The sequence below is a fragment of the Vidua macroura genome, chromosome 21 (genome assembly GCF_024509145.1).
Source record: "Vidua macroura isolate BioBank_ID:100142 chromosome 21, ASM2450914v1, whole genome shotgun sequence".
In the NCBI taxonomy this organism is placed as follows: domain Eukaryota; kingdom Metazoa; phylum Chordata; class Aves; order Passeriformes; family Viduidae; genus Vidua; species Vidua macroura.
In genome coordinates this window covers 8,867,008-8,891,347 of record NC_071591.1, presented here as the reverse complement: position 1 = coordinate 8,891,347, position 24,340 = coordinate 8,867,008, and the positions used below count along the sequence as shown (strand labels likewise).

General features: G+C 59.9%; 1 protein-coding gene across 2 annotated transcripts; it reads left to right on the top strand.

Moving 5' to 3' along the window:
- Window positions 1-3,069: 3,069 nt before the first annotated feature.
- On the top strand, window positions 3,070-24,237 carry STXBP1 (syntaxin binding protein 1). 2 transcript variants are annotated; one of them, XM_053996527.1, is made up of 20 exons: window positions 3,070-3,229; window positions 12,990-13,039; window positions 13,169-13,250; window positions 13,970-14,046; window positions 14,231-14,309; window positions 14,426-14,529; window positions 15,228-15,376; window positions 15,683-15,767; window positions 15,927-16,057; window positions 16,427-16,534; window positions 16,651-16,711; window positions 17,285-17,350; window positions 17,492-17,572; window positions 17,667-17,805; window positions 17,986-18,095; window positions 18,206-18,307; window positions 19,409-19,494; window positions 20,286-20,440; window positions 21,291-21,414; window positions 22,546-22,635. In XM_053996527.1, the coding sequence occupies exons 1-19, from the start codon at window positions 3,193-3,195 to the stop codon at window positions 21,398-21,400; spliced, it is 1,812 nt and encodes a 603-aa protein (XP_053852502.1). In that variant the 5' UTR covers window positions 3,070-3,192; the 3' UTR covers window positions 21,401-21,414; window positions 22,546-22,635. The 2 variants fall into 2 exon arrangements, with proteins under 2 accessions (XP_053852502.1, XP_053852503.1); XM_053996528.1 differs by lacking the exon at window positions 21,291-21,414 and having other exon boundaries at window positions 22,546-24,237.
- Window positions 24,238-24,340: the final 103 nt, after the last annotated feature.

Below are 24,340 nucleotides of genomic sequence, written 5' to 3'. Positions count from 1 at the left end.
AACCAGACGGAGCAGCTCTGACCCCAAGACCAGTCCCTCCTCTGGCCTCCCAGCTCCTTGTTACTTCCCAGAGTTCCATCCCACACCAACAGCCACTGGTGGAGGGCCCAGTTGCCTGACCTGGCCAGCCCAATTTCCATGATTCCAAAAACAGCACAGGATGGAGTGAGGGGAGCAGCCACCACCTCCCCCCAGCCACTCTGATGCTTCTTCCCAGCCCTGTGTGTGGAAAGGGGGAAAGGCTCCTTCCCTTCCCTTCCCTTCCCTTCCCTTCCCTTCCCTTCCCTTCCCTTCCCTTCCCTTCCCTTCCCTTCCCTTCCCTTCCCTTCCCTTCCCTTCCCTTCCCTTCCCTTCCCTTCCCTTCCCTTCCCTTCCCTTCCCTTCCCTTCCCTTCCCTTCCCTTCCCTTCCCGGCAGTGCTGGGGGTGTCCATCCCTGGCTCCTCACCCCCATGCCCCCGAGCAGGGAAAGGCTTCTGGGGGTCCCAAACCAGCCCCTAGTCCCTGCTCGGAGGAATTCTGATGCATTTTGCACTGCAGCAAATGCCCTGGAGTGGGATCTGGGGCCAGCAGGGTCCTGGATGTCAGCATGGGCGCTGCCCAAGTTCGAGCTGTGCTGTCAGGAAGGTTCTCCCGACTATCATTCCCACACAGCCCTCTCCACCCACCACGGGGAGGATGTTCCCATCCCTGCCCTCCCAGCTTTCCCCTCCAAAGCCTCCATCCCCAGCCTGACACCTTCCCCAGGCAGCTGTGGAGGGGGCAGCTTGGTTCCCAATTTTTCCAGTGAGACAAATGCCACTCTTGCAGCAATGTATCTGAACAACCTAAGCCTCAGTGTGCGGCAGCCATACCGTCTGTAACTGTTCTATCAGAATTTCCCCAAAATACTGTAGAATTCATCAAAGTTCCTAAAACATAAACTAAAATAAGAACGAAGAAGCCAAATGCCAAGATCACAAGAACTAAATAGCAGAAGGCTATGAAACACCTAAACTATAACCAGTCACAGATCCTAAGAAATAGAAACAGAAAACAAGAGAGCAAGACAAAAACACCAATCAAGAAGTGTATACTTAGCAGTTTGCAAGATCTATAAAAGTGTGTGTAATATAAACAAAAAACCAGTTATTCCAAAGTCCTAGATTTCCCACATACTCTTTCCTTATTTATATTTTCTACCAGGTGTGATGGATGCAGGAGAACCACTGGGCTGCCAGGGAGCCGACTGTCCCCAAGGGCAAGGGGACACACCCTGGGGACCCCTCCAGCCGGGTCCAGCTCTTCTGCAGCTCCCGACAGGTGCTGGGGCTTTTCCTGCAGACAAGTGATGCTCGGCCTCCCTGGGCAGACTGACAGGGAGATGGAGCAGCAGTATAAATACCTCACTCCTAAATAGCCTGCTGGTATTTATAGCCTGCGCTTGGCACCGAGTCCGCTGCTCTGACAAACCCAGCTCGGGATTATTTTTAAGGAAGCATCGAGGAGAGCAGGTTTTGTAGCAAAGGATTGGGACTGGCGGCTGCCTGGCCTGGGGCTGCTGGAGCTGGATGGAGCACAGGCCGTTGTCACTCTGCTGTCCCTCCGGGCGCTCCTTTGCTGTCCCGTGTCCCCAGGCACTGGGTGACAGGGTGAACCTCTCAATGGCCACGCATTCAGACATGGAAATACATCCATGTGCACACACCTGCGGGCACAGCCTGCCTCTGGATCGCTGCCATTTGCTCCGGCTCTGTGCTAGCACCGTGCCATTCCCCACCTCCTTTCCCATTTCCCCCCTTCACACGCAGCCCGGGCTCAGAAAGGGAAGCACAGAAGCACCCAAATCCCCTGGGCACAGCCCTGGGAGCCAGACACAGAGTCTGGCAGCCCTGGCAGCCAGCCCGGAGGGAAAGCTCATGGGGTGCTGTGCCGGGTGCGGGGTGAGCACACAGCCTTTGCCCGCAGATTTACAGCCCAGCGTGGAGGGGGTGACTGATCCCCCCCGTGCCGTGCCCAGCCACGGGGTGACTGATCCCCCCTGAGGTTTTACAGGGAAATAAACCCGACTGACCCCAGGGACCCCTCCCCACTGCAGCCCCAGGGCGGGAGGGGCAGGTTCCCCCCAGCCCCACCATGGGGTGGGGGGCAACGCTTGGCTTTGGCAGAGCTTTGGTGACAGAGCTGAGCCCTGGGGCACAGAAGGGGGGTGTGCGGGGCGCGGGGGGGATGCTGGCTGCGGGGGATACCGGGTGCACGTCTGTGGGTGATGCTGGGGGTGTGCGGGTGATGCTGGGCGCAGGGGCGACTTCGGATGTGGGGGGCTGCTGGGGGTGTGTCTGTGTTAATTCTGGTTGCGGGGCGTGCTGGGTGTGTGCCCGTGGGTGACTCCGGTTGTGGAGGGTCCGTTCGTGTCCCCGTGTCCGTGTGTGTCCCTGTGTGTCCCTGTGTCCGTTCGTGTCCCCCTGTCCGTTCTCATCCCCGTGTCTGTTCATGTCCCCCATCCCTGTGTGCCCCCTGTCCCTGTGTGTCCCCCCGGTCCGTTCCTGTCCCCCTCTGTCCGTTCGTGTCCCCCTGTCCCTGTGTCCCTCTATCCCTGTGTCCCCCCTGTGCCTGTGTCCCCCTGTCCCTGTGTGTCCCCCCCGTCCATTCGTGTCCCCCTGTCCCTGCGTGTCCCCCTGTCCGTTCCTATCCCCCCCTGTCCCTGTGTCCCCCTGTCCCTGTGTCCCCCTGTCCCTGTGTCCCCCTGTCCGTTCCTGTCCCCCTGTCCCTGTGTCCCCCTGTCCCTGTGTCCCCCTGTCCGTTCCTGTCCCCCTGTCCCTGTGTCCCCCTGTCCCTGTGTCCCCCTGTCCCTGTGTCCCCCTGTCCGTTCCTGTCCCCGTGTCCGCGGCGCTGCCGCGCGCGGGTGCCACCGCTGCAGTACCGGGTCCCGCCTGCCAGGGGGCGCTGCCGGCGGACGCTGCGCTGCGGCGCGGGGCGTGGCCCTGTCTGGGCGTGGCCGGGGCGTGGCCGATGACGCAGTCCCCAAGCCCCGCCCCGGTCAGCTGAGCGCGCCGCACCGCCCCCCCCGCGCCCCCCCGAGCCCCCCCGTCCTCCTCCCTCTTCCCTCCGCCCTCCGCATCCCTGCGCCGCCACCCGCAGCCTCGCCCGGCCGTGCGCGCCCCTGGGTGCCCCCCTGAACCCCCCCCAGCCGCGGCCCCCCCCGGCACGGAGCCATGGCCCCCATCGGACTCAAGGCTGTGGTGGGAGAGAGTAAGATCCGCGCCCCCCCGCGGGCTCGGGGGGCGGGGGGCAGCGCGGGGCAGCCGCGGGGGCGGGGGTCGGAGCGGCCGGGCTGCCCCGGCCGGGGCGGGGGGGATGCTGCGGATGCGCAATACGGACCCTCGGGGGGCACACGGCGACACGGGACACCCCCGTGGGGACACGCGGGCGTTGTGGGCTGGGGGGGCTCGGCGGTGCTGTCACCTTCCGGGGTATATTTGTTGAATTTTTCCGGCTGTTTGGGGTTTTTCTGCAGTGCTGGGGGCGGGGGGGTGGGGGATTGGTGACGGGGCGACGGTGGAAAAGCGGGGGGGGAGGAAAAGGAAGCCAGAGACGCTCGAGCCCCCCTCGGTTTTATCCCCCCTCGACCCCCGTGGCCCCCAATCCCCGAAAGGGCCCAGGGGCCTCCCCCCCACGGGAGGCTGAGCCCCGAGGGGGGGCACAGAGGGGTGCAGACCCCCCAAACCCTCCCCCAGCGCAGTGCCAGGCCGGGCCCTCCCGCTTTGTCTGCAGCAAATCCCGCTCAAACGCTGGGGTTTATTGCATTATTGTTGTTATTATGATTATTCCTATTATTATTATTATTTCCCGGGTGTGCCTTTGCTCCCGCAATCCGGGGCTGCCCCTGCGTGTGTCCCCCCCTCCCCGGGCATCCCTTGCCCGCGGGGGTCCCGCTCCCCCGCGCTATTCCCGGCCGGGAATATTCCCGGGAGCCGCGGGCGGGGGCACGACACGACCGTCCCCGGCTCCGCTTCCTCCTTCCCGGCTGTTGCAAGGCGATATTTTCCCGGGGGGAAACGAAGTGGGGGGGGGTTGTTCTCCAAAAACACCCGAGGCTGGACGAGGAAGGAGGGGCGCTCCTTTCCCAGGGGCGAAATTAAGGCGAAAAAAACTCCGCATTATTAAAAAAAAAAAAAAAGAAAATGAAAGGGCAGGAACCGGTGGGAACTTCCCCCCGCAGCCATGAGCCTTCCTCCTCCTCCTCCTCCTCCTCCCCGCCTCTCGCAGGGTTTATTTCCGTGGCACCGTGGCCGGCCGCGGCCGGATCTTGGTGTTTTTTTTTTGGTTTTTCGATGATTTTGGGGCTGCTTTTGGCGTGCCAGCCGTGCCCGTGGCCATCCCCCGCCCTCCCGCGCCCGCTGCAGATGGCGCGGCCGGGGCCGGTGGTGTGATCGGGTGGGTGGTGATGGCGAGGGGGGGAAACCGGGGGGATCCCCGTGGATCCGTGGCCCTGCCGCCTTCCCGCTGTCACCTCCGCGGGGATGGGGCCATCCCCCCGCCCAGCCCGGGCTGCTGCATCGGGGACAGAGCCCAAAATAGACGGAGAGAGGCAGGGAAATGTCCCGGGGTGTGCGTGTGCTGCAGGATCAGCGCTGGGGAGGGGGGATGCCCCTGGGGCTTTGCTGGGCTTTATTTGGGGGGGCAGGGGCTGCCCCCAGCGCGGTGGGATGCGGGAAGGGGGGGTCGGACCCGCCGCCCACGGAGCCCCTGGCGGGGCCACATGCGGTGCCCTCGCCGGAGAGGGGACAGAGACCAGCGCCACTGCGTGTCCCTTATTTTCATTCATTGTCTCTGCGCCGGAATGGGCTGGGAGAGAGCACAGACACACACAGAGAGAGGTTCCAGGCAGCATCAGGGAAATCTGACTTAATCCTCCCCTTCAGGGTTTAGTGACAAACCGCTCCGTTCTTTCCCTGAAAAACATCATTCCCGACTGAAAATGATAATGTGGAGCCGGGCAGCAGCGCCGGAGCCGGGCTGGCGGGGACGCGTGGGTGGCTGCGAGGGGGGAGCAGGCTTTGTGCAGGCAGAATGCTGCAGAGCAGAGAGGGGTGGCACCCGGGGGGGCACCCTGGGGTCCCCGCGGGGATCGGGGTGCTCCTCAGCACCCCACGGGGAGCTCCTGCGCTTGGTGCATCAGCCTGCCTTGGGGGGCTGTTCCAGGCGGAGCTGCTCCCCCCGAGTTGGGAGCAGCCTGCAGGGTCCCCAGACCCCTGTCCCCGGGCACTGGCACGAGATTTCCTGGGATGCGCCAGCCTGGCACTCCCCGGAGGTTTTCCTGCAGGAGATGTTTGCTCCCGAGGAGCAAGAGGGCCAAGGCTGGGGCTGACCCGAGGCAGGACATCTCCTGTGGGCTCCTTCTCCAGGAGGAAGGGAAGGAGGGATGGATGGATGGGGAGGATGCTGCCGCGTTGCCATGGCTCGCTCCGCCAGCCCCCCCCCCGAGCTGCATTCTGCCCTGGCTTCTCTCCAGACCTGGATTATTCCTCTGACCAGCTGGTGCCATAACAAGACGGGGTTTGGAGGCCTCTGAAGAGGTGGGAGGGGGTGGGCAGAGGGAGAAGTGGGCCAGGGCTGCAGGAGGAGAAGGGCAGAAGCAGATTGTCACCCCCCAGAGCTGTGGGGGTGTGCTGGGGGCTGTCCCTGTGCCTTCCCGAGGTGTCCAGCGATGGTGACTGCATCATCCTGGACTCGCTGTTGTCTGGACAGGGTTGGAGCTGAGTGTGCTTGTCCCCAGAGGTGATGCCTGAGGACCAGGTCCTCCTGCTGTGTCTCTGTCCCTTCGCAGGGAGAGCTGGCCTCTCTGCCCTGGAGCTGGTTGGGAAAATCTCACCTGAGAGTGGCAGCTCTGAGGACACCCATCCCCAAATCTTCACCTGACCCCCAACTGCTCAGACATATCCCCAAATGTTCACCTGACCCCCAGCTGCATGGACACCATCCCCAAATCTTCACCTGACCCCCAACTGCATGGACACCCATCCCCAAATCTTCACCTGCCCCCCAACTGCTCAGACATCATCCCCAAATGTTCACCTGAGCCCCAGCTGCATGGACACCATCCCCAAATGTTCACCTGACTCCTAATTGCACGGACATCCATCCTCTCATGCCCCTTGGATCTTCTCGGGGCCACCTTCCCTGAGCTTCCCCTGCCCAGCCCAGTGGTGGCTCTCCTGCAGCAGCCTGCAGTGGGGAGGAGGAGGAGGCTGGTTTTACTTCACTGAACTGTCAGCAGCCAGGAGAGACGGGCCCTGCTGCAGGGGTGACACCTGTGCAGCGCCTGCCACCATGCTGGGCTGGCACAGGACAGCAGGACATGCAGCTGGAGCATAGGGATGTGATTCCATGGTGGATCCAAAAACCCTGCAGCCCTTCAACCTCCCCAAAGGCTCCTTTTGCTCCTGGTGCTGTCACGGGCGGGTGGGAGAGGCGGAGGAGCCCTGGGATAAGGAAGCACTTTGCAGAGACAGCAAGGAAACACCTTTCCCCCCGGCCAGCAGGAGATCCTCCCACGGAGCAGCCTCACCTGCACAGCCTCCCCCAGAGCTGACCTGTGCCCGGTGCCTCCTGCCAGGGCCATGCCCAGGAGCCCCACGGCCAAATCCTGCCTGGACACGGTCTGACACTGCCCAGTGTCGCTCCATGTCCCCAGCTGGGCCTCTCCAGGGTCCACCCCTGCCTGGGGATGACTCAGGGACTCAGGCTTGGGTTGTGCTGCACCTGCAAGGGCAGGGCTGGGGCTGCTTCCAGCCCAGGGCACAGCCTGGGGACCTGCTGGTACCTGACTCAGCCCGGCTGTTTGGGGCACCTTGCAGCTGCCACCAGCCCCTGCTGGGCACAGGGAGCCTTGGAGGGTCAGATGATGCTCGTGGAGGATGTTCTGAGCCTGTCTCAGTGCCCAGGGGACATGGCTGGTGTGCTGCCCATGCTAGGCTTGCCAAGGGCTGTGCCAGGCAGAGAGGAAGAGGAGGCAGCAAAGGGCATGGGGACCATTGGAGGGCTGCCCATGGCATCCTCTTGCCTGCACAGGGCTCAGCTGCGACCTCAGCCTGCTGCAGAAGTGGGTGGGTGAGGAGCAGGAGGTGTCTGCACCCTGTCCCCACCACGGGTGGGAGCAGACCCTGAATCCAGTGGCTCCCTGAGCAGCCCATCCTCCCAATTTCCATGTTCCAGGAGCCCCCGTGGTGCCACCAGCCTGGTGTGTGGGTGCAGGATCGGGCAAAGCTGGGCTCTGGCTCTGTCACCACGCTGTGTCGCACCTCCGGTGTTGGCTTGAAGTTGGAAAAGGTTGAAAAAAATCCTTGTAAAATTCAGCTTTCACCATCTCAGGCATTGCAGAACAATTTCAATCTCCAGACCACAGTCTGCACCAGGGGCTGAGAAACTCCTGCCCATATGTGACCATGGAAGGTGACCAAGAGTGACAAACCTCAATTTGGCAGGACTGCATCCTCTCACCAGTGTCTGCATGTGCAAGAAGGTTAAAAAAGCCACCAATGGAGAGGATTTCGACTCTTTCCTTTCTGAAAAAAAAAGAAAAGTAAGGTCTGTGTCTGATTCCTCTGCACCTCTTGGAGAAAGTGTCCCAGGAGAGATTCCTTCCTTCTTCCCACAGAATCAACACTTTCCAAAGGAGGATCATCACCATCACAGGGCTTTTGGTCTCACGCTGAGGAGCAGATGCTGCTCCCTCCGACTCACAGTGCGGGGAAGGAGCTTGACTCTGGAGAGTGCAAAAATAGAGCAGGGCTGAAGGTGCTTTAATCCGTGGGCTCCCACATCCCCCAGGATGTGAGAGAACCTGGGAATGTGCACACACCTGTGGCCACCTCTGCTAGAGGGTCTTTTGTGGAGCCCATCAGACGGTTTGGCCTTGGATCAGGGAGCAGCAAGGACCACTCAGGCACGTGCCAGCTGCCCTCCAGCCTGTCCTGGTGTCCCTGAGGGACAGGAGACCAGCCCAGCCTGGATTCCCACCAAAGAAGCACAATTTGTTGGTGTTTTCCTCCGTTTTGGTTCAAGGCAGAGAAGAAGGAGCTCAGGAGGTTGTGGTCACATGTAGGAATGTGAGGGTCACCTCCCCTCAGGGACACTGTCACACCGTGTGAGTGCTGTCCTGCTGCAGGACACCTCTGGGCACTGAAGCACCACAGCCAGGGACAACATCTGCTGGGGATGGAAACATCTGGAGCAAGAGGACAAGTGTTGGTGAAGAGTGGTGCCTTCAGCAGGGACCTGAAGGGCTGTGGGTCATTGATTGTACCCAAACTGGGAAACTCTGCTCAGCTCCCAGATCCTTGTGCAGACCCAAGGAAATTGTCTGGAGTTAGCACAGAATATCCTGAGCTGGAAGGGACCCACAAGGATCACCACAGTTCAGCTCCTGTCCCTGCAGGACACCCCAGCCATCACCCTGTGCCTGATCCCGCAGTGAAAACCTCCTGAATTTCCCTCTGTTTCTCCAGGGCACTCAGAGGGCTCATGGGTGTGAGCATGCATTTCATTTCCCTTTTTCACTTCTGGTTGTGTTACTCAACTTCTGCAGAGTTCAAGAGCTCCAGGTCTCCATCCTCCTCCTCCCTAGGCTGTGCAGCTCTCCCAAGGCTTTGCCCAGCAGGGATAAATGTGGATATCCTTCATGAGAGCATTGCAAACAGGAAAAGGAGGAATTAAACACAGGTTACCCCAATGGCTGGGATTAATCCCTGGGTTCCTGGGTGAGAAATGTGTCCTCCAGGAAGGCTGAGGGCTTCCAGCTGGGCATAATCCAGTGGGAAAAACACGTGTTCAGGACTTGGGCTGCTGGAGGGGAGGTGTTTGAGACTTGTTTGGGATTTGGGCACAGCAGTGGCCAGGCTCAGGTCGTCCCTGGATGGTTCTTAGCCGTGCTGAGGAACATCAGCTGGGCTTTGTCTCCTCGCAGTGATGTCCGTGTGCTGGGTGGTGCTGGTGGCCGTGGAGGGCCATTCCTGCCACCCTCAGGTCCGTGCTGCCTGTTTGATTTGGGATGGCACCTGCAGAGCCCCACCTGGGGCTGTTTGGAGGTGGGGACGTGCTCCACGCCGTGCTTGGATCAGTGCAACATTCACACTGGCTTGAGCAATTAGTTAATGAACCAGCACAAATGCAGTTGCCAGGCCAACCCAAAGCCAAACGTGTCTGTCTGGGAGATGCAGCCTGACAGCTTTTTAGGAGAAGTGGGACTCCAGCAAACCTCGCCGTGGATTTCTGTGATCCAGCTCTCCAGAGCTGCCCGGGAATTTGGGATCCCGAGACACAGGAGAGTGAAAAGCTCAATTTGTGCCCATCCATAAAGCAGCTCCATCTCCCTGTGCCACTTCAGGCCACCGGTGAGGTCCCGGGATGTGGCGGTGAAGGAGCATTTCTGAGCAGCAGGAATTTCCAGGAGGGAAGGGCTTGGCCATGGCTGCTGGCACTGGGGTCAGCACTGCAGCTGGAGCGTCCCTGCTGCAGCATCCCCAGCCTGGTGTCCAGCGTGGCCTGGTGGCCAGGACAAGGCTTCAGCAGGCCCACCAGGGCAGGTCAGGGCTGCTCATCAGCTTCCAGGCTTGTTCTGGAGCAGGATAATGGGCTTGGGGAACCCCAAAGTGGGTCCATCTCTTGGGGAACCCCTAAATTGGTCCATCTCTTGGGGCATCCCAAAATGGTCCATCTCTTGGGGAATCCCAAAATGGGTCCATCTCTTGGAGAACTCCAAAATGGGTCCATCTCTTGGAGAACTCCAAAATGTGTTCATCTCTTGGGGCATCATAAAAAGGGTTCATCTCTTGGGGAACCCCAAAATGGGTCCATTTTTTGGGGACACAGCTCTGTTGGCGTGGCAGGGATGCTCCCTCCTTCCCCAGCTCCAGCGGGACAGTGGGGCTGGCCCTGTGTCCCTGCCCAAGGCAGGGCTGGGGGAAGGCCAGGGTGTAACAACGTGGGATAAGCCTCTTGGAGGGATGGATGGGCTCAAGTCCTACTAGGCCAGCGTGTCACCTGCTTGGAAATGATACAGGGGTCACGTCCATGCCGTGTGTCACCCTGAGAACGAGCCTGGCTGCAGGTGGTGGGCTGGCTCTCCAGCAGGACACCTGCCTGGTGGTGCTTTTAGGGCCATACTGCTCTAGGGGTTTTCCATTCACAGCAGAGATGTGCTGCCCTGTCCATGGGCTCTGATGCTGGGGGAGGATCCAGAGCTGTCTGTATTCCCATGGGAGGAATTGGCATTGAAATTCTTTCAGCCTGCAGGAAACAGATGTGACGTGGTAGGTCCAGACAAGCCAAGTGTTGGAGGCACTGGATGAAATACTCACACAGATTTCCCCCCCCGCCCCGAAACCTGGTTTTATCTCCAAGATGAAAAACTTGGCTGTGAGCATCACCAGCTGATGTTAGATCCTAAAAACTCTCTCTGGCCAGATGTTTGAGGACATGGACAGCAACATCTGGCCTGCTGATGTGGAGTGAGAGAGCACCACTTCTGGGAGGGGGCTGGGCGTGACTTGAGGACCTCGGGACCTCAGGACCTCCCATTTCCCCTGGGAGTCCAGGGCACTCTTCCCTAAGCTGGGGTTTAATGGCTGCTGCAGGGACACCCAAGAGGGAAGTTCATGGCCACATCTCCCTAAGTGTGACACCAGTCTCCAGCTTTTGCTCAAGTTTGTGCCTTTGGGAGGACCCCAGAGCTCTTTGGAGGATGCTCTGTGGATCTTTCCTGACCCTGCCTGGGCTCTGAGCTGGCTCTGGCAGCCTGTGGAAGAGCCAAAATTTGGAGTCAGATCTGACTCATGGTCAGGGCAGGAGGGGACATCAATGTAGGGAATGACAGTGCCTGGGACCAGGGATTTAGGGATTGACACCCTAAATCTACAAAGCTCAGAGAAATTACCCTTTGAAGTGCCCAGTTCCTGCTCTGAGAGGCCCATCTTGGTTCCGGGGTCGGGCTGGGGATGTGGCAGCACTTTTTACAGCCAGGCAGATGCTCCCCCCCTCAAGCACCCTCCCTCCAGCCCGAGCCATCCCTGTGCAGGAGGGACACGGCGTTCCCACAGAGCCACAACGTCCCCTGCAGCTGCTGCCGCAGCGAGGACACGCTCGGGGGGGCTGAGGCAGCAATTTGGGAGCCCTTTTTGGGATCTCGTGCCCTTGGGCCCACTTTCCGCATGGGAACACCATGCCCGGGCCACAGGATGCTCTTCCCAGCCTCCTTCTGTCCTTCTGTCCTTCCTTCCTGTCCTTCCTTCCCCAGCCAGATTTTCATTGCAGAGGCAGGAATTCTTCCTGGCTGCTGCTTTTTGCTGACCCCTTCCATGGTGCCCCACCATGGCCCCTGTGCTTTACTGGGATGGAGCCGATGGGATGGGATGGGATGGGATGGGATGGGATGGGATGGGATGGGATGGGATGGAATCCAGGGGATGGGATGGAGCCTCGGTGCTGCCCTGCAGACAGCGCTGTTGTTGCTGCATCCTCGCTCTGGGGCAGGAGCCAAGTGAGTGATGGCAGGAGGAGCAGGGCTGTACTGGCACAGCTCCTTCCCAGCTGTGCCCTGCTGCCAGGGCAGGAGCAGGGAGCAGCACTGGGATGCACGGGCAGCCCTTGCTGCCAGCTCGTGCCCACAGAGGATGATTCCTGCTGCATTTGGTGGGTGCAGGTGGGCAGCACGCATGGGCACAGCAGCTTCGCCTGCCCAGTTCAGGTACCCAGGTACCCTCCATCCCCTCTTCCCAGCCCGGAGCTGCCCTGCTCTCCCCATGGAGAGGCCAAAGGATGTGACCAAGGGAAAGCAGGACACTGAGGGCAAGGCTAGTGTCCTCCTGGGGCTCCCTGCAGGCAGATTAATTAATTAATTAAATTATTTATTCATTAAAGGCACCTTTAGGCAGGAAAGGTGATGGATGTACAGTGGTAGGAATGTTTTCTCGAGGTTTTCTCCAGGTTTTGCAGCAGGACAGACAGACAGCAACACTCAGAGGCTCCTGTTTTATCCCTGTTGGCACCAGTGCCAGCTCTGGACCCTGCTGGGCTTTACCCAGGGAACCAGCACCCTTGGGCTGACCCACAGGGAAGGCTCCCAAGGCTGAGGCTGGCAGGGTGACATCCTCCCGCCTCTGTTTTCTAATTTGGAGACATTCCTTAACTGGCTTTTTATTGGGCACTTCTATCCCTGTCCCTGGGACCAAGGGCTCAGAGCAAAACCCTGCAGGGGTGAAATCCAGGGAAAAATGCTGTGTGAGGACTTGGCACAGACTCCTTTCCTCAGGCTCAGCTCTGTGAGGGACAGTGCTTCACACACCAGGGCCAGAGGGGACTTCAGGGTTTGGGGGGCACCTCTCTTCCCCAAAGCAGATGTTTGGGCAGCACTGGCAGCAGGGCAAGGCTTGAACCCCCCCTTCCTGCAACCCAACCCCAAAGGTTGTCCCACTGCCACCTGCTCATGTCCCTGAGCTGCATCTCCCAGGGAGCTGGCCTGGGGAGGAGCAGGGGAATTTGGGGTGGGTGGTCCCAGGGTTCCAGGGGTGCTGCTGTCCTGCCTGGTTGCATAAGCCCAGCAGCCACGGGAGGTGAAATGGGATTGTGAGGGATTACAAGGAACAGGCTCAGGCCGCTTGATTCTTGTTTCTAAAAGGAGCTCTTAAGCTGCTGTTGTTTTCCCAGCACTTTGGATTAGGGCTGAACCCCGTGGGGCGGCCCCCAGGCTCCCCAGAGGGACCCCCCAACCAGCCTGGGGTCTGTCTGTGAGTGCCAAGCACGAGAGAAAAACAGGGGTGGGGGGTGGCCACCCCTCCCTGGGGACTCCAAAACCACCCCCATCCCCTCCTTCATCCCCAGTTAAGGCACAGGGTGAGCGGGGCTCAGCGTGACCCTGCACGTGGGTGGGGGTTTGGTGCCCCCAGTGCAGCCCCTGGGGTGCTGCAGGAGGTGCACTGGGCTCTCACCGTTGCCCCCATCCCCTTTCTTGCAGAGATCATGCACGATGTGATCCGGAAGGTGAAGAAGAAGGGGGAATGGAAGGTGAGCACCAAAGCCAGGGAGGGCCAGGAGGGGAGGGAGCAGGGAAGGGGGCAGGGTGGGGAAGGTCCTGCTGTGCCCCCAGCTCCTGGGGTGCTCACAGGGTGCTCACGGGGTGCTCACCTGTCCCAGGTGCTGGTGGTGGACCAGCTGAGCATGCGCATGCTCTCGTCCTGCTGCAAGATGACCGACATCATGACAGAAGGCATAACCAGTGAGTTCCCCCTCCCTGCCTCCACATTCCCTGTGGGAAGGGCCAAGTCTCCCTCTGCACCAGGACACCTGCAAAGCCATCTCCAGGCTGGCACAGAGTTGTTGGCACAGCCCCCCCCCAGCTCTATCCCCCTGGGATGGAGCCACTCCTCCTCCCACTGCCCATGGACGGCTCCTGGTGCCAGGCTGGGGTTCCACAGGCCCTCCTTGCCTGCTGGGGCTGGAGCAGCAGAACACCTTGTCTCCTGGCAGGCCTTCAGTTCGAGGAGGGGACCAGGGCTTGGTTTTTATCAGCCTAAGAATTAAATGGCTCCCTGCAACACTTGGGAAGGAGAAGGAAATCCCAGGCTGGGTCCTGAGAGGTGTTGGGATAGTGGGGTTTTGTCTGGGACAGCAGAGCTTCGTGCTCAGGTGGAGGGGGATGTGAGGATAAACCAAGGGAACAGGAGCAAAGACAGATCCATGGCTCCTGAGACCTGGCCAGGTGCCCACACCCACAGCTCCAGCAGGGACCAGGGAGCTGGGATGGGGTGGGCAGGGGTGCCCCAGCTCCTGGGTGGGCAGGGACAAGTGGCTGGGGGTGTTGTGGATATGGAGGGGCTGCCATGGGGTATCCAATGGCCGTGGGATGTCCAGCCACCACGGGGTGTCCACCAGCCCTGTGTGGCCGAGTGCCCTGCCCACAGCCCTCCCTGCCATGATCCCTGTTTTCCCCCCAAGTTGTGGAAGACATCAACAAGCGCCGGGAGCCGCTGCCCAGCCTGGAGGCCGTGTATCTCATCACCCCCTCCGAGAAGGTGAGTGCATGCAGGGCACGGGGACAGGGCTGAGGTGCTGGCATGGGCAGCTGTGCCCATGGGAAGCATCCTGGCTCCAGTGGTGCCAGCAGGGTGATGGGATGGAGGTGTGGAGCTTGCCCTGAGCTGGAGGGAGGCTCACAGTGCCATCCTGCCCAGCCCAGCTGCTCCCTCTCTCTTCCAGTCCATCCACTCCCTCATCAACGACTTCAAGGATCCCCCCACCTCCAAGTACAGAGCTGCCCACGTCTTCTTCACGGACTGTGAGTACCCAGAGGAGGGGACAGTCACTGAAACGGTGCCAGCAGGTGGGGAGGGACAAGGGATGAGGGATGGAGAGATGCTGAGCACCACCCTCCTCCTCCTCCACCCCTCGCAGCCTGTCCTGACGCCCTCTTCAACGAGCTGGTGAAATCCCGCGCCGCCAAGGTCATCAAAACCCTGACAGAGATCAACATTGCCTTCCTCCCTTCCGAGTCCCAGGTGAGCCTGGGCTGGGCTGTGGGACAGCCAGGGGGTGCTGCAGGTCCCTCTGCAGCCCACCAGGGTTTGTGTAACAGCCTTGCACCCCCAGCTGGCTCCTTGCTCTGCCTCCCTGTCTCCTTAGATGACTTCCCGGGCTGATCCCGCGGGGGATTTAGCGGGTGCTGTGCCTTGGCCCCGTGCCCACAGCTGTGCTGGCCAGCTCTGCCACCAGCCAAGGACACCAGGGAGCTGGCCCTGGGCCATCTGCCCCTGCTGGGGACAAAGGGACCAGGGGGCAGAATGTGCCAGACCTGCTTGGTGCCATTAACCCTTCAATGCTCAGCTTTCCTAGGGAGTGACCTCTTGGCATCTTCACGTGGTTTTTACTGGGGGCACAGCTGGGGAACAGTGTGTTTCTGCTTGTCCCCAGATCTCTGTTTCCCTGCCTGGGAGCAGGTGGCTGCTGAGGGCAGGGGTCTTCTGCCTCCTCTGCTCAGCTGGGAGGGACACATGGATAGGGATCCTACCATGGAGCTGGCGCTGGGGTCCTGGGAGCTGGAAATTCTCAGGGATGCCCTGAGCATTGCTGAGCTCCAGCTGCCTGGACCAGGCTCAGCTGGGTCCATCTGGGCATTAATCTGATTTCCAAACCCATCTGGGGTGGGGCAGCTCTCCTGCAGACATCTCCTCTGACCTCCCTGCCTCTGCACCCCCAGGTTTATTCTCTGGATTCGGCCGACTCCTTCCAAAGCTTTTACAGCCCGCACAAGGCCCAGATGAAGAACCCGATCCTGGAGCGCCTGGCAGAGCAGATTGCCACGCTCTGTGCCACCCTGAAGGAGTACCCAGCCGTGCGGTACCGCGGGTATGGCCAGCGTGGGATCCAGGGGCATGGGTGGGGCTGCTGTGCCAGAGCGTGGGGTGGCATGGACAGACAGCCATGCTCAGTGTAAACAGGCTCAGACTCCATCTGGGGAGCTGGGGGGGTTGGGATCCTGAAATCTAAGTGGCACCAAGGCAGAGTGGAGCTCGTTGAGGAGAGGTGGGAGTGGGCAACAAAACCTGCTCGGGTCCCTGCTCTCCCATGAGCCAAGGATGTTGCACAGGGAAACCAACATCTCCTCCTCATGCTGTGCCCTGTGGGGCTGACGTGTCCCCCTGCCTCCCCCAGGGATTACAAGGACAATGCCATGCTGGCACAGCTCATCCAGGACAAACTGGACGCCTACAAGGCTGATGACCCCACCATGGGTGAGGTGAGCGGTGCTGGCAGCAGGGTGATGCTTCACTCCTGCAGTCAAACCCTGCCCTGTGGCAGCCACAGACCCTGCTGGGGGCCCCAGAGCAGCCCCCTGAGCAGCTGTGGGGCTGAGGGAGCCCCCAGCCCAGTGCTGATGGCTCTGCTGTGTCCGCAGGGTCCAGACAAGGCTCGCTCTCAGCTGCTCATCCTGGACCGTGGCTTTGACCCCGCGTCCCCGGTGCTGCACGAGCTGACCTTCCAGGCCATGAGCTACGACCTGCTGCCCATCGAGAACGATGTCTACAAGTGAGTGCAGTGCATCCCCGTCCCCCTGTGACAGCCTGAGGCCGGTCCTAGAGCAGCAGCTGGGAGCTCAGCATCCCTCCATCCATCACAAGGCCTCCACTGGGAGACACCAGTGCTGCACTCTGGCAGCCCTGGTGGGCAGGTCTGGGACTGAAAGAGCTTTCCCAGCCGTCAGCCCTCAGCCCCTTCCCAACATTTAGGAGTTGAAGGAGTCCAAGAAGGGAAGAGGTCAATCCCAGTTGGAATCACTTCGCTACTGGCACAGCCAGGAAGAGCCCTCATGTCCTCCCAGCTCCCTAAACCCAGCAGTGAGGGGGCTGTGTGTGCCCTCAGCCCCATCCCCCCGTGACATCCCTCCCCTCTCCCCAGGTACGAGACGAGTGGCATTGGGGAGGCCCGGATCAAGGAGGTTCTCCTGGACGAGGATGACGACCTGTGGGTCACCCTGCGCCACAAACACATCGCCGAGGTGTCCCAGTGAGTGGCCCTGGGGCTGGTTTGCTGCCTGGGTGGGACACTGGCTTGGCATTGCCACCCAGCCCGCTGTGAGGGTCCCCTCCCCACTCACAGCTCTGCCCTGCTTCTCTCTCCAGGGAGGTGACCCGGTCCCTGAAGGAGTTTTCTTCCAGCAAGAGGATGAACACGGGTGACAAGGTGACCTGATGCACCCACCGAGCTGGGGACGGGCTCAGCCAGGGGCTGGCATGCGGTGGGGTCTCCTGGAGACACTTTGCCAAGGAGGAAGGGTGGTCAGGTTCCTGGCGGGGGGGAGCTGGTGTGGGGTGCCAGCCCTACACCTGGGGCTGGAAAATGGGGTGCTGTGGGAGAGCTCTGCACCCAGGATGAGTTTGCCTCCAGCACAGGGTCCGTGCACCTCCCTCAGCAGCTGCTCTGTCCCCAATCCTTGAGTTGGTGGCAGTGAGGGGACCCTGGTGGCAGTAGGCTGTAAGGGTGGCCAGGACCTGAAAGGACCATCTGAGCCCCAGCCAGGCACACGAGGCTCCCAGAAGGAGATCCTCAGGGGATTTCTCCCCACCACAGCCCAGTTTGCAGAGCTGCACACCCCTCCTGCCTCTCAGCTACAGGGGAGGAGACCTGGCTGTGACACATCAGGTGTCACCAAACCCCCATGGGGGGCTCACGTGGGGACAGAAGTTCTTGGCAGGGTCATCCCCTCTCTACTGGTGGCCCCCTGAGGGTGAGTGACCATGTCCCCTTCCCTCACAGACCACCATGAGGGACCTGTCCCAGATGCTGAAGAAGATGCCACAGTACCAGAAGGAGCTCAGCAAGGTAAGGGGAGGGGACATTGTGTGTTCGGTGACTGAGCCCACCTGGGAGCAGGAGGTGGCAGCTCTCCCCTGGCCATGGTGGTGGCACAGGGACCCTCAGCTGCTGCCAGCACTGCAGAGGTGACCACTCTTGTGTCCCCAGTACTCGACCCACCTGCACCTGGCTGAGGACTGCATGAAGCACTACCAGGGCACTGTGGACAAGCTGTGCAGAGTTGAACAGGTACCAAACAACTCCCCCCATTGCCACAGGAGCACGGGGGGCTGCAGCTCCACCCTCCCAGCATGGAGTGGTGGTGAGCACATGTTCCCTGCAGGACCTGGCCATGGGCACCGATGCTGAAGGCGAGAAGATCAAGGACCCCATGAGGGCCATTGTCCCCATCCTGCTGGATGGCAATGTCAGCACCTATGACAAGATCCGCATCATCTTGCTCTACATCTTCCTGAAGAACGGTGAGGAGCACGCCTGGGCAGGGGTGTGGGCAGGCAGATGCAGGTTTGGCCAGGACCATCCAGCTGGGAAAACCCAGCCCTGCCTCCCTGAGCAGGCTGAGTGTCCTAAGGTGGCAGCAGAGGGGCTGTGTCCCCTCGGTGAGATGTTCCTGAGGAGAACACCCCCTGTGGCATTCCCAGGAATCACCGAGGAGAACCTGAACAAGCTGATCCAGCACGCTCAGATCCCGGCAGAGGACAGCGAGATCATCACCAACATGGCCCACCTCGGGGTGCCCATCATCACAGACGTGAGTGTCCTCCTCCCTGCCCTGCCCCTGTGCTCTGGCAGCCCTGGGGTGGCCTGGGGGGTGTCCCTGGTGCTGCTGTGGCTCACGGTGTCCCTGTGCTCTGCGCCCAGTCCACGCTGCGCCGCCGGAGCAAGCCGGAGCGCAAGGAGCGCATCAGCGAGCAGACCTACCAGCTGTCCCGGTGGACCCCCGTGATCAAAGACATCATGGAGGTGAGCCAGCAACCAGGACAGGCCTGGGGAGCAGGGCAGGGAATTCCAGAGCTACCCAGGAAGGGACCTGCACAGAGCTGGGTGCTCCCAGCCCAGACCCTGACACCTCTCTGAACTGGCTGCTCACTGCCTGGGGTTGGGATATTTTGGGAGGCTTTCCTGGCCCCAGGTAGGGTGCACAGAATCACAGAATGTGATGAGCTGGAAGGGATACCAAGGATCATCAAATCCAACTCCTGGCCCTGCCCAGACCCCCCACCAACCCCACCCTGGGCATCCCTGGCAGCGCTGGCCAAACGCTCCTGGAGCTCTGGCAGCCTCGGGGCCGTGCCCATTCCCTGGGGAGCCTGGGCAGTGCCAGCACCCTCTGGGGGAAGAACCTTTCCTGCTCTCCAGCCTGAGCTGCCCTGGCCCAGCCCCAGCCCTTCCCTGGCTCCCGTCCCTGTCCCAGAGCAGAGATCAGTGCCTGCCCCTTCTCTTTCCCTCCTGAGGAAGTTTTAGGCTGCAGTGAGGTCCCCTCAGTCTGCACAGCCCAGGTTTGCCCAGCATCCCTGGATTACAAATGCACTAACAACTTGACTGGTTGTGTGTGTGCCACCATGGCCACCAAGGTTGGGTGTCCTTGTCAAAGCCTTGCCCATGTCCCAGCAGGGGCAGGGACAGGCATGGCTCTGTACAGCTGTGTCTGTGTCCTCAGGAGCTGTCCCAGGAGCTCTGCACTGGGATAGCCCTGGCTCAGACCAGCAGAGCCGCAGCTCCCTCGGGTCCCAAAAGCACAGAGCTCATGTTTTCCTCCATCACAACCCCTCCCCACAGGGTGGCTTCACCCCCAGGACACCCCTCAGCCTCACCCCCAGGACAGAGGGGCCTGCCCAGGGCAGCAGCACCTCAGCAAGGTGTCCCAGGTGGCACTGGCCCTGTGTGACACTGACACTGGCAGCGGGTGCCTCGTGCTGCAGGGGGATCCCAGGGCTGGGACCTCCAGCCCAGCACTGCTCCTGAGCCTCTCACGAGGGGAATCCTGGGCACAGCCCTGCAGAGGGGCTGTGGGGCCTGGGGCTGTGCCTGGCTGACCCCGGGCCTGTGGCTCTCTGCCCTCAGGATGCCATCGATGACAAGCTGGACACCAAGCACTACCCGTACATCTCCACCCGCTCCTCCGCCTCCTTCAGCACCACGGCCGTCAGGTGGGTGCCCCTCCTGCCCTGTCCGTGCCCACCTGGGCACTGTCAGCGTCCATCCCACACAGCCCCAGGGGCTGCAGCCAGCAGCAGGTCTGGGAGTGGCTCAGAGGGCATTCAGGCATCCCGTGCCTCAGTTTCCCCTCAGGCACTTCATGTCTCCATTCCTTTGAGGCATGCTGGGTCTCAGTTTCCCTCCAGACAGCCTGTGCCTCTGTATCCCTTTAGGAATCCCTTGTCTCAGTTTCCTTCAGGCATCCTGTACCTCAGTTTCTCTTCAGGCACCCTGTAGCTCCTTTTTTTTTTAGGCATCCTGCGCTCCAGTTTCCCTACAGATATCCTGTGTCTGTGTTTCCCTTTGGGAATCCTCTGCCCTTCAGGCATCCCATTCCTCAGTTTCCCTCCAGACATCCTGTCCCTCCGTTTTCCTTTAGGAATCCCATGCTTCAGTTTCCCTTTAGGCACCCTATGCCTCACCTTCCCTTCATGCATCCCATGCCTCCGTTTCCCCCGTGGCATCCTGTGCCTCAGTTTCCCTCCAGGCATCCCGTGCTTCTGTTCCCCTGTAGGAATCCCATGCCTCAGTTTCCCTTTAGGAATCCCATTCCTCATTTTCCCTTCGGACACAACAGTGCCTCGGTTTCCCTCCAGGCATCCCGTGCCTCAGTTTCCCTCCCTGTGACAGCGAGCAGCACTCTGTGGCTGGAACACTGGACTTGCCCTGCTGTCACAGCAATGTCTGTGTGATTTAACTGAGGTGTGGTGCCCGTCCTTCACCCTCCTCTTCCTCTCCTCAGTGCCCGCTACGGCCACTGGCACAAGAACAAGGCCCCTGGCGAGTACCGGAGCGGCCCCCGCCTCATCATCTTCATCCTGGGCGGGGTGAGCATGAACGAGATGCGCTGCGCCTACGAGGTGACACAAGCCAGCGGCAAGTGGGAGGTGCTAATAGGTGAGTGGTGGCCCCGGGGCTGGCCCCTCCCGCTGGCTGCTCATCCCACGCTCCATCCCGCAAATTCCGGGCTCCAGACGGCTGCGGGAGCTGGAACTCTGCCGAAAGGTTTTCTCCGGACATCTCTTGTCACCCCTGTGTGTCCCCCCTTCCCCAGCTGGGTTGTGTCACTCCAAACATCCTCATTTTTGCTTCCATTTTTTCATGTCTCCTGCTGGTTTTGTCCGAGCAGGGCTGGGTGAGAGGGAACGAGGTTTGGCAGCTTGGATTACTCCTCGGTTTCGGGGTCATTACAGGAAGAAAAGTGCAAAATAAGGAGGGGTGCAAACAGGAACCAGGTTTTTTAGGGTCATACAACAGGACATGGTCAGGGTCAGCTCCCATCTCTGCTCCCAGGGGAGCCGTGAGTCAGGCACAGAGGACACAGTGGATGCTCTAGCAGGTGGTAGCAAGGAGCTGTTAGGTCCCTAAAATTCCTCTGGGAAGCACAGCTGGATACACAGCTTGGATACACACCTTGTAGGGCACAGGCAGGTGTCCTTTACCATCTGATCCGATGCCTGGTGGAGCCTGTCCCCAGCATCTCTTCTGCTCCTTGGGAGCAGCATCCCAGTGTCCATCAGCTCCTGCTGCCCCAGCTGTGTCCCTGTCACCAGACACCCATCCCAGCTCCATCCTGCCTGTCACCATCCCGCCTCTCTCCAGGGTCCATCCCCTGCATGCGCCTCCGAAGCTCTGGGCTCCACCTGCCTCCTTCCTCTTCCTCCCCCAGAAGCAGCTGCTGCTGCTGCTGCTGGTGGTGGTGGGGGAGCCTCGGCGCAGCCGTCAGCCCCGCTCTGTTCTCCTGCAGGTTCTACTCACATTCTCACTCCCACCAAATTTCTCATGGACCTGAGGCACCCCGACTTCAGGGACTCCACTAGGGTATCATTTGAGGATCAGGCTCCAGCAATGGAGTGAGCCAAAGAAACCAAGTAAAGGCAGCTTACTAATGAAAAAGAAACTCTTCCTCCCCGAAGGGTTTTCTTTGATTCTTCCGTTCCTCCTTTTTTTAATTGTTGTTTTGGGGTTTGTTGGGCTCTCTGATTAGAAAATGCTTGCGGTTCCTCCAACCAGGTGGAAAAGCATCCGGCGTCGCTCCATCACCCCTCAGCCATGTCCCCTGGCCAGCTCCTTCATGCCATGAGCTCCCCCTCACCAGGGCTGGAGGGGTCAGGGTCCTGCCTGCCCCACGGAGGTGTGCCAAGGCCGGGCAGGGGGACAGAGCTCCTGGATTCTGCCCTGAGAGCGGCTGGAGCGGGGCTGGGGGAGAGGGGCAGCAGTGGAGACCCCAGCACTCATCCTGGTCCATCCCCACGGGCTGGGCACTGCTGGGAGCCCCAGCTCTGGGGTGCCCTGGGGCTGGAATCCCACTCAGCTCAGGTTTGCTCATGGATAGGCAGGAGCCCCATGACGTTGCGGACCCCCAAACCCTGCTCTGGGGTTCAGCTCCTGCTGGTTTCACCAGTGAGTGCCACCCCAGCATCCCCTGTGTGCTGGTCCCTGCAGGGCCAGGGTGGCTGTGGGGCTGAGCCAGTGTGGGCAGCATGGTGGGACCCCCATTGGCACCGTGCTGGGGGCCCCCCGAGCGAGGGGCAGTCGAAGGCGAGAGCCTTTTGTTTTCCTTGTGCTGTCCCACGCCTCCTGGCCACCATGTCCCCAGGATGCTCCGTGCAGGTTGGGGGACCTGGGGAAGGTCCCTCCACGCTGGCTGTTCCCTGCATTTCCACCCCTGCACCCGCCAGTGTCTCCTGCATCCCCCGTGGGTCCTGCAGTGACCCCAGTGCTGCAAGCCCCCTGCACCGGCACCTCCCAGCCCCTGCCTCATCCCACCAGCTCCATCCCTCGCCTCCATTCCTCCTCCTCCGTCCTTTTCCCGTTCTCCATGCCCCCACAACCCACCCCGTCCCCACAGACTGCATTTCCTCGCAAGCATTTCCAGCGGCGCGGGGCCGGCGCCGCCAGGTAAGGGGGACCCGGGACAGTGGGGACGGCGGCCGGGACACAGCGCGGGGTCCCAAAGCCATCACTGATCCCCTTGCACCCCTTCTCCTCTGCTCCCACAGGGTCCACGCACATCCTCACCCCACAGAAACTGCTGGACACGCTGAAGAAACTCAATAAAACAGAGGAAGAGAGCAGCAGTTAAAAGGAAACGCTGTCACCACTCGATGCCGACCCACGTCCCCGCCGGGCGCCCGGCCCCGGGTGCCACCCTGCACCCAGTGGGCCCAGCTTCTCTCTTGTTCTTGTGTTGACCCCCCTCTCCCCTCCCAGCGCCTCCCCCATCTCATTTTATCCACAGGGAGGGGATAACAGCCAAAAAAAAAATAATATATATATATATATTAAGAAAATGGATGCATTGTGTTTAAGAGAAAAAGGAAAAAAAATCTATATATTTGTAGCTGCAGCTGTGGGAAGCGCCCAGGAGCTCATTGCTAAGTAACCATCTGCCCATTGCTATTAAATATGGTGGGGAAAATGACAGAAAACACATTTTTTTGGGGAATGCTCCTCATTGGGGTCTTGTTTGGACGGGAGGACAGATGGACGGACACCCCACACCGCTCCAGCCGTGGCTCAGGCTGGCACCACCGTCTGTCCCATGGCTTTTGGGGCGGTGGGTGCTCCTGCCAGATGTGCACGCCAACATCTGGATGGGAATTTGGGATGGGGGTGGTGTGGGAGTGCAGCCAGGACACTTCACACCGTGGTAATTCCCATGTGAAAAGGGACCAAACCAGTCAGAACTGGGAGCTGGGGCCCGTCCGCTTGCACAGCCCTGCTGCAGCCCTGCTTCCCTCTCTGGGAATTCCTTCAAAAAATATATATATATATAAAATAAAATCCTATTTTATATATATATATATATATCTATATATCTGTGCTCTCTCTCCATGGATACCTCCATCCATCCCCATGGGAGCTCGGTGTCCGTGCCCAGCTCCGCTCGTGTCGTCCCGTGGTGAAGCATTTCTGAGCGTGCCGTCGCCCTGAAACCCCCAAAAACCCTCTGGGCCCTCCCAAAAACCCTCTGGGCCCTCCCCAAAAACTCTCTGGGGCCCCCCAAACCCCCCAGGCCCCCCCAAACCCTCTGGACTCTGTGTATATTAATGACTGTGTCTTGTGACGTTCTTACGAGCTTGGTGTATAGTGATTTCCCCAAACCTCTGATTTTAGTTGGGTTTTTATTTGATGCCCCTGGATTGCCCCCTGTCCCTTGCCTTTAGATGCACTGCAATATTTTGGGGTCTATGGTTTTGTTCTCTTCCCCCTGAAGGCTGTGACCCCCCTTTTCCTACCCTAAAATTGCTCTTTCTTGCCTCGTTGGTGGTTAGCCCCCCTCTTTCCCTTCCCTTCCCGTCTGCTCCTTGCCCATAAATTTAAATATATATTTTTAGGGCAAAGGCTGTATCATTGCACTGATATTTGTTGGTTCCCCTTTGGTCTCCCAGCCCGTTTCTGTTCCTCTTTGGTTTAGCAATGCAAATGCTTCAGGATCTTGTATGTTGGACATTATTATTATTATTATTATTTTTTCTGTTACAGTTATTTATATAAAAAATAATTTATCAAAAAGGAAAACTTTAAAAAAAAATAATCTAGTCTGTCTTGGAACTTGTTTACCTTGAAATTACTGGAATCTAAATGTTTGAAAGTGTTGAAGCACAAACATGTATCATCTCTGTATATCTGTTCTTCTGTACTAAAGCACTCGAGTGACTAAATAAAAGCGATCTCCATCCCTAGTGCAACTGGGGCTGTGCTGTGCTGCTCCCTGAGGGCCAGGAAAACAGGGAAAAGGCATGGGAAAATATTCCCTCCAACCCCAAGGGAGGGCTCCTGGTGTGGTGGTGC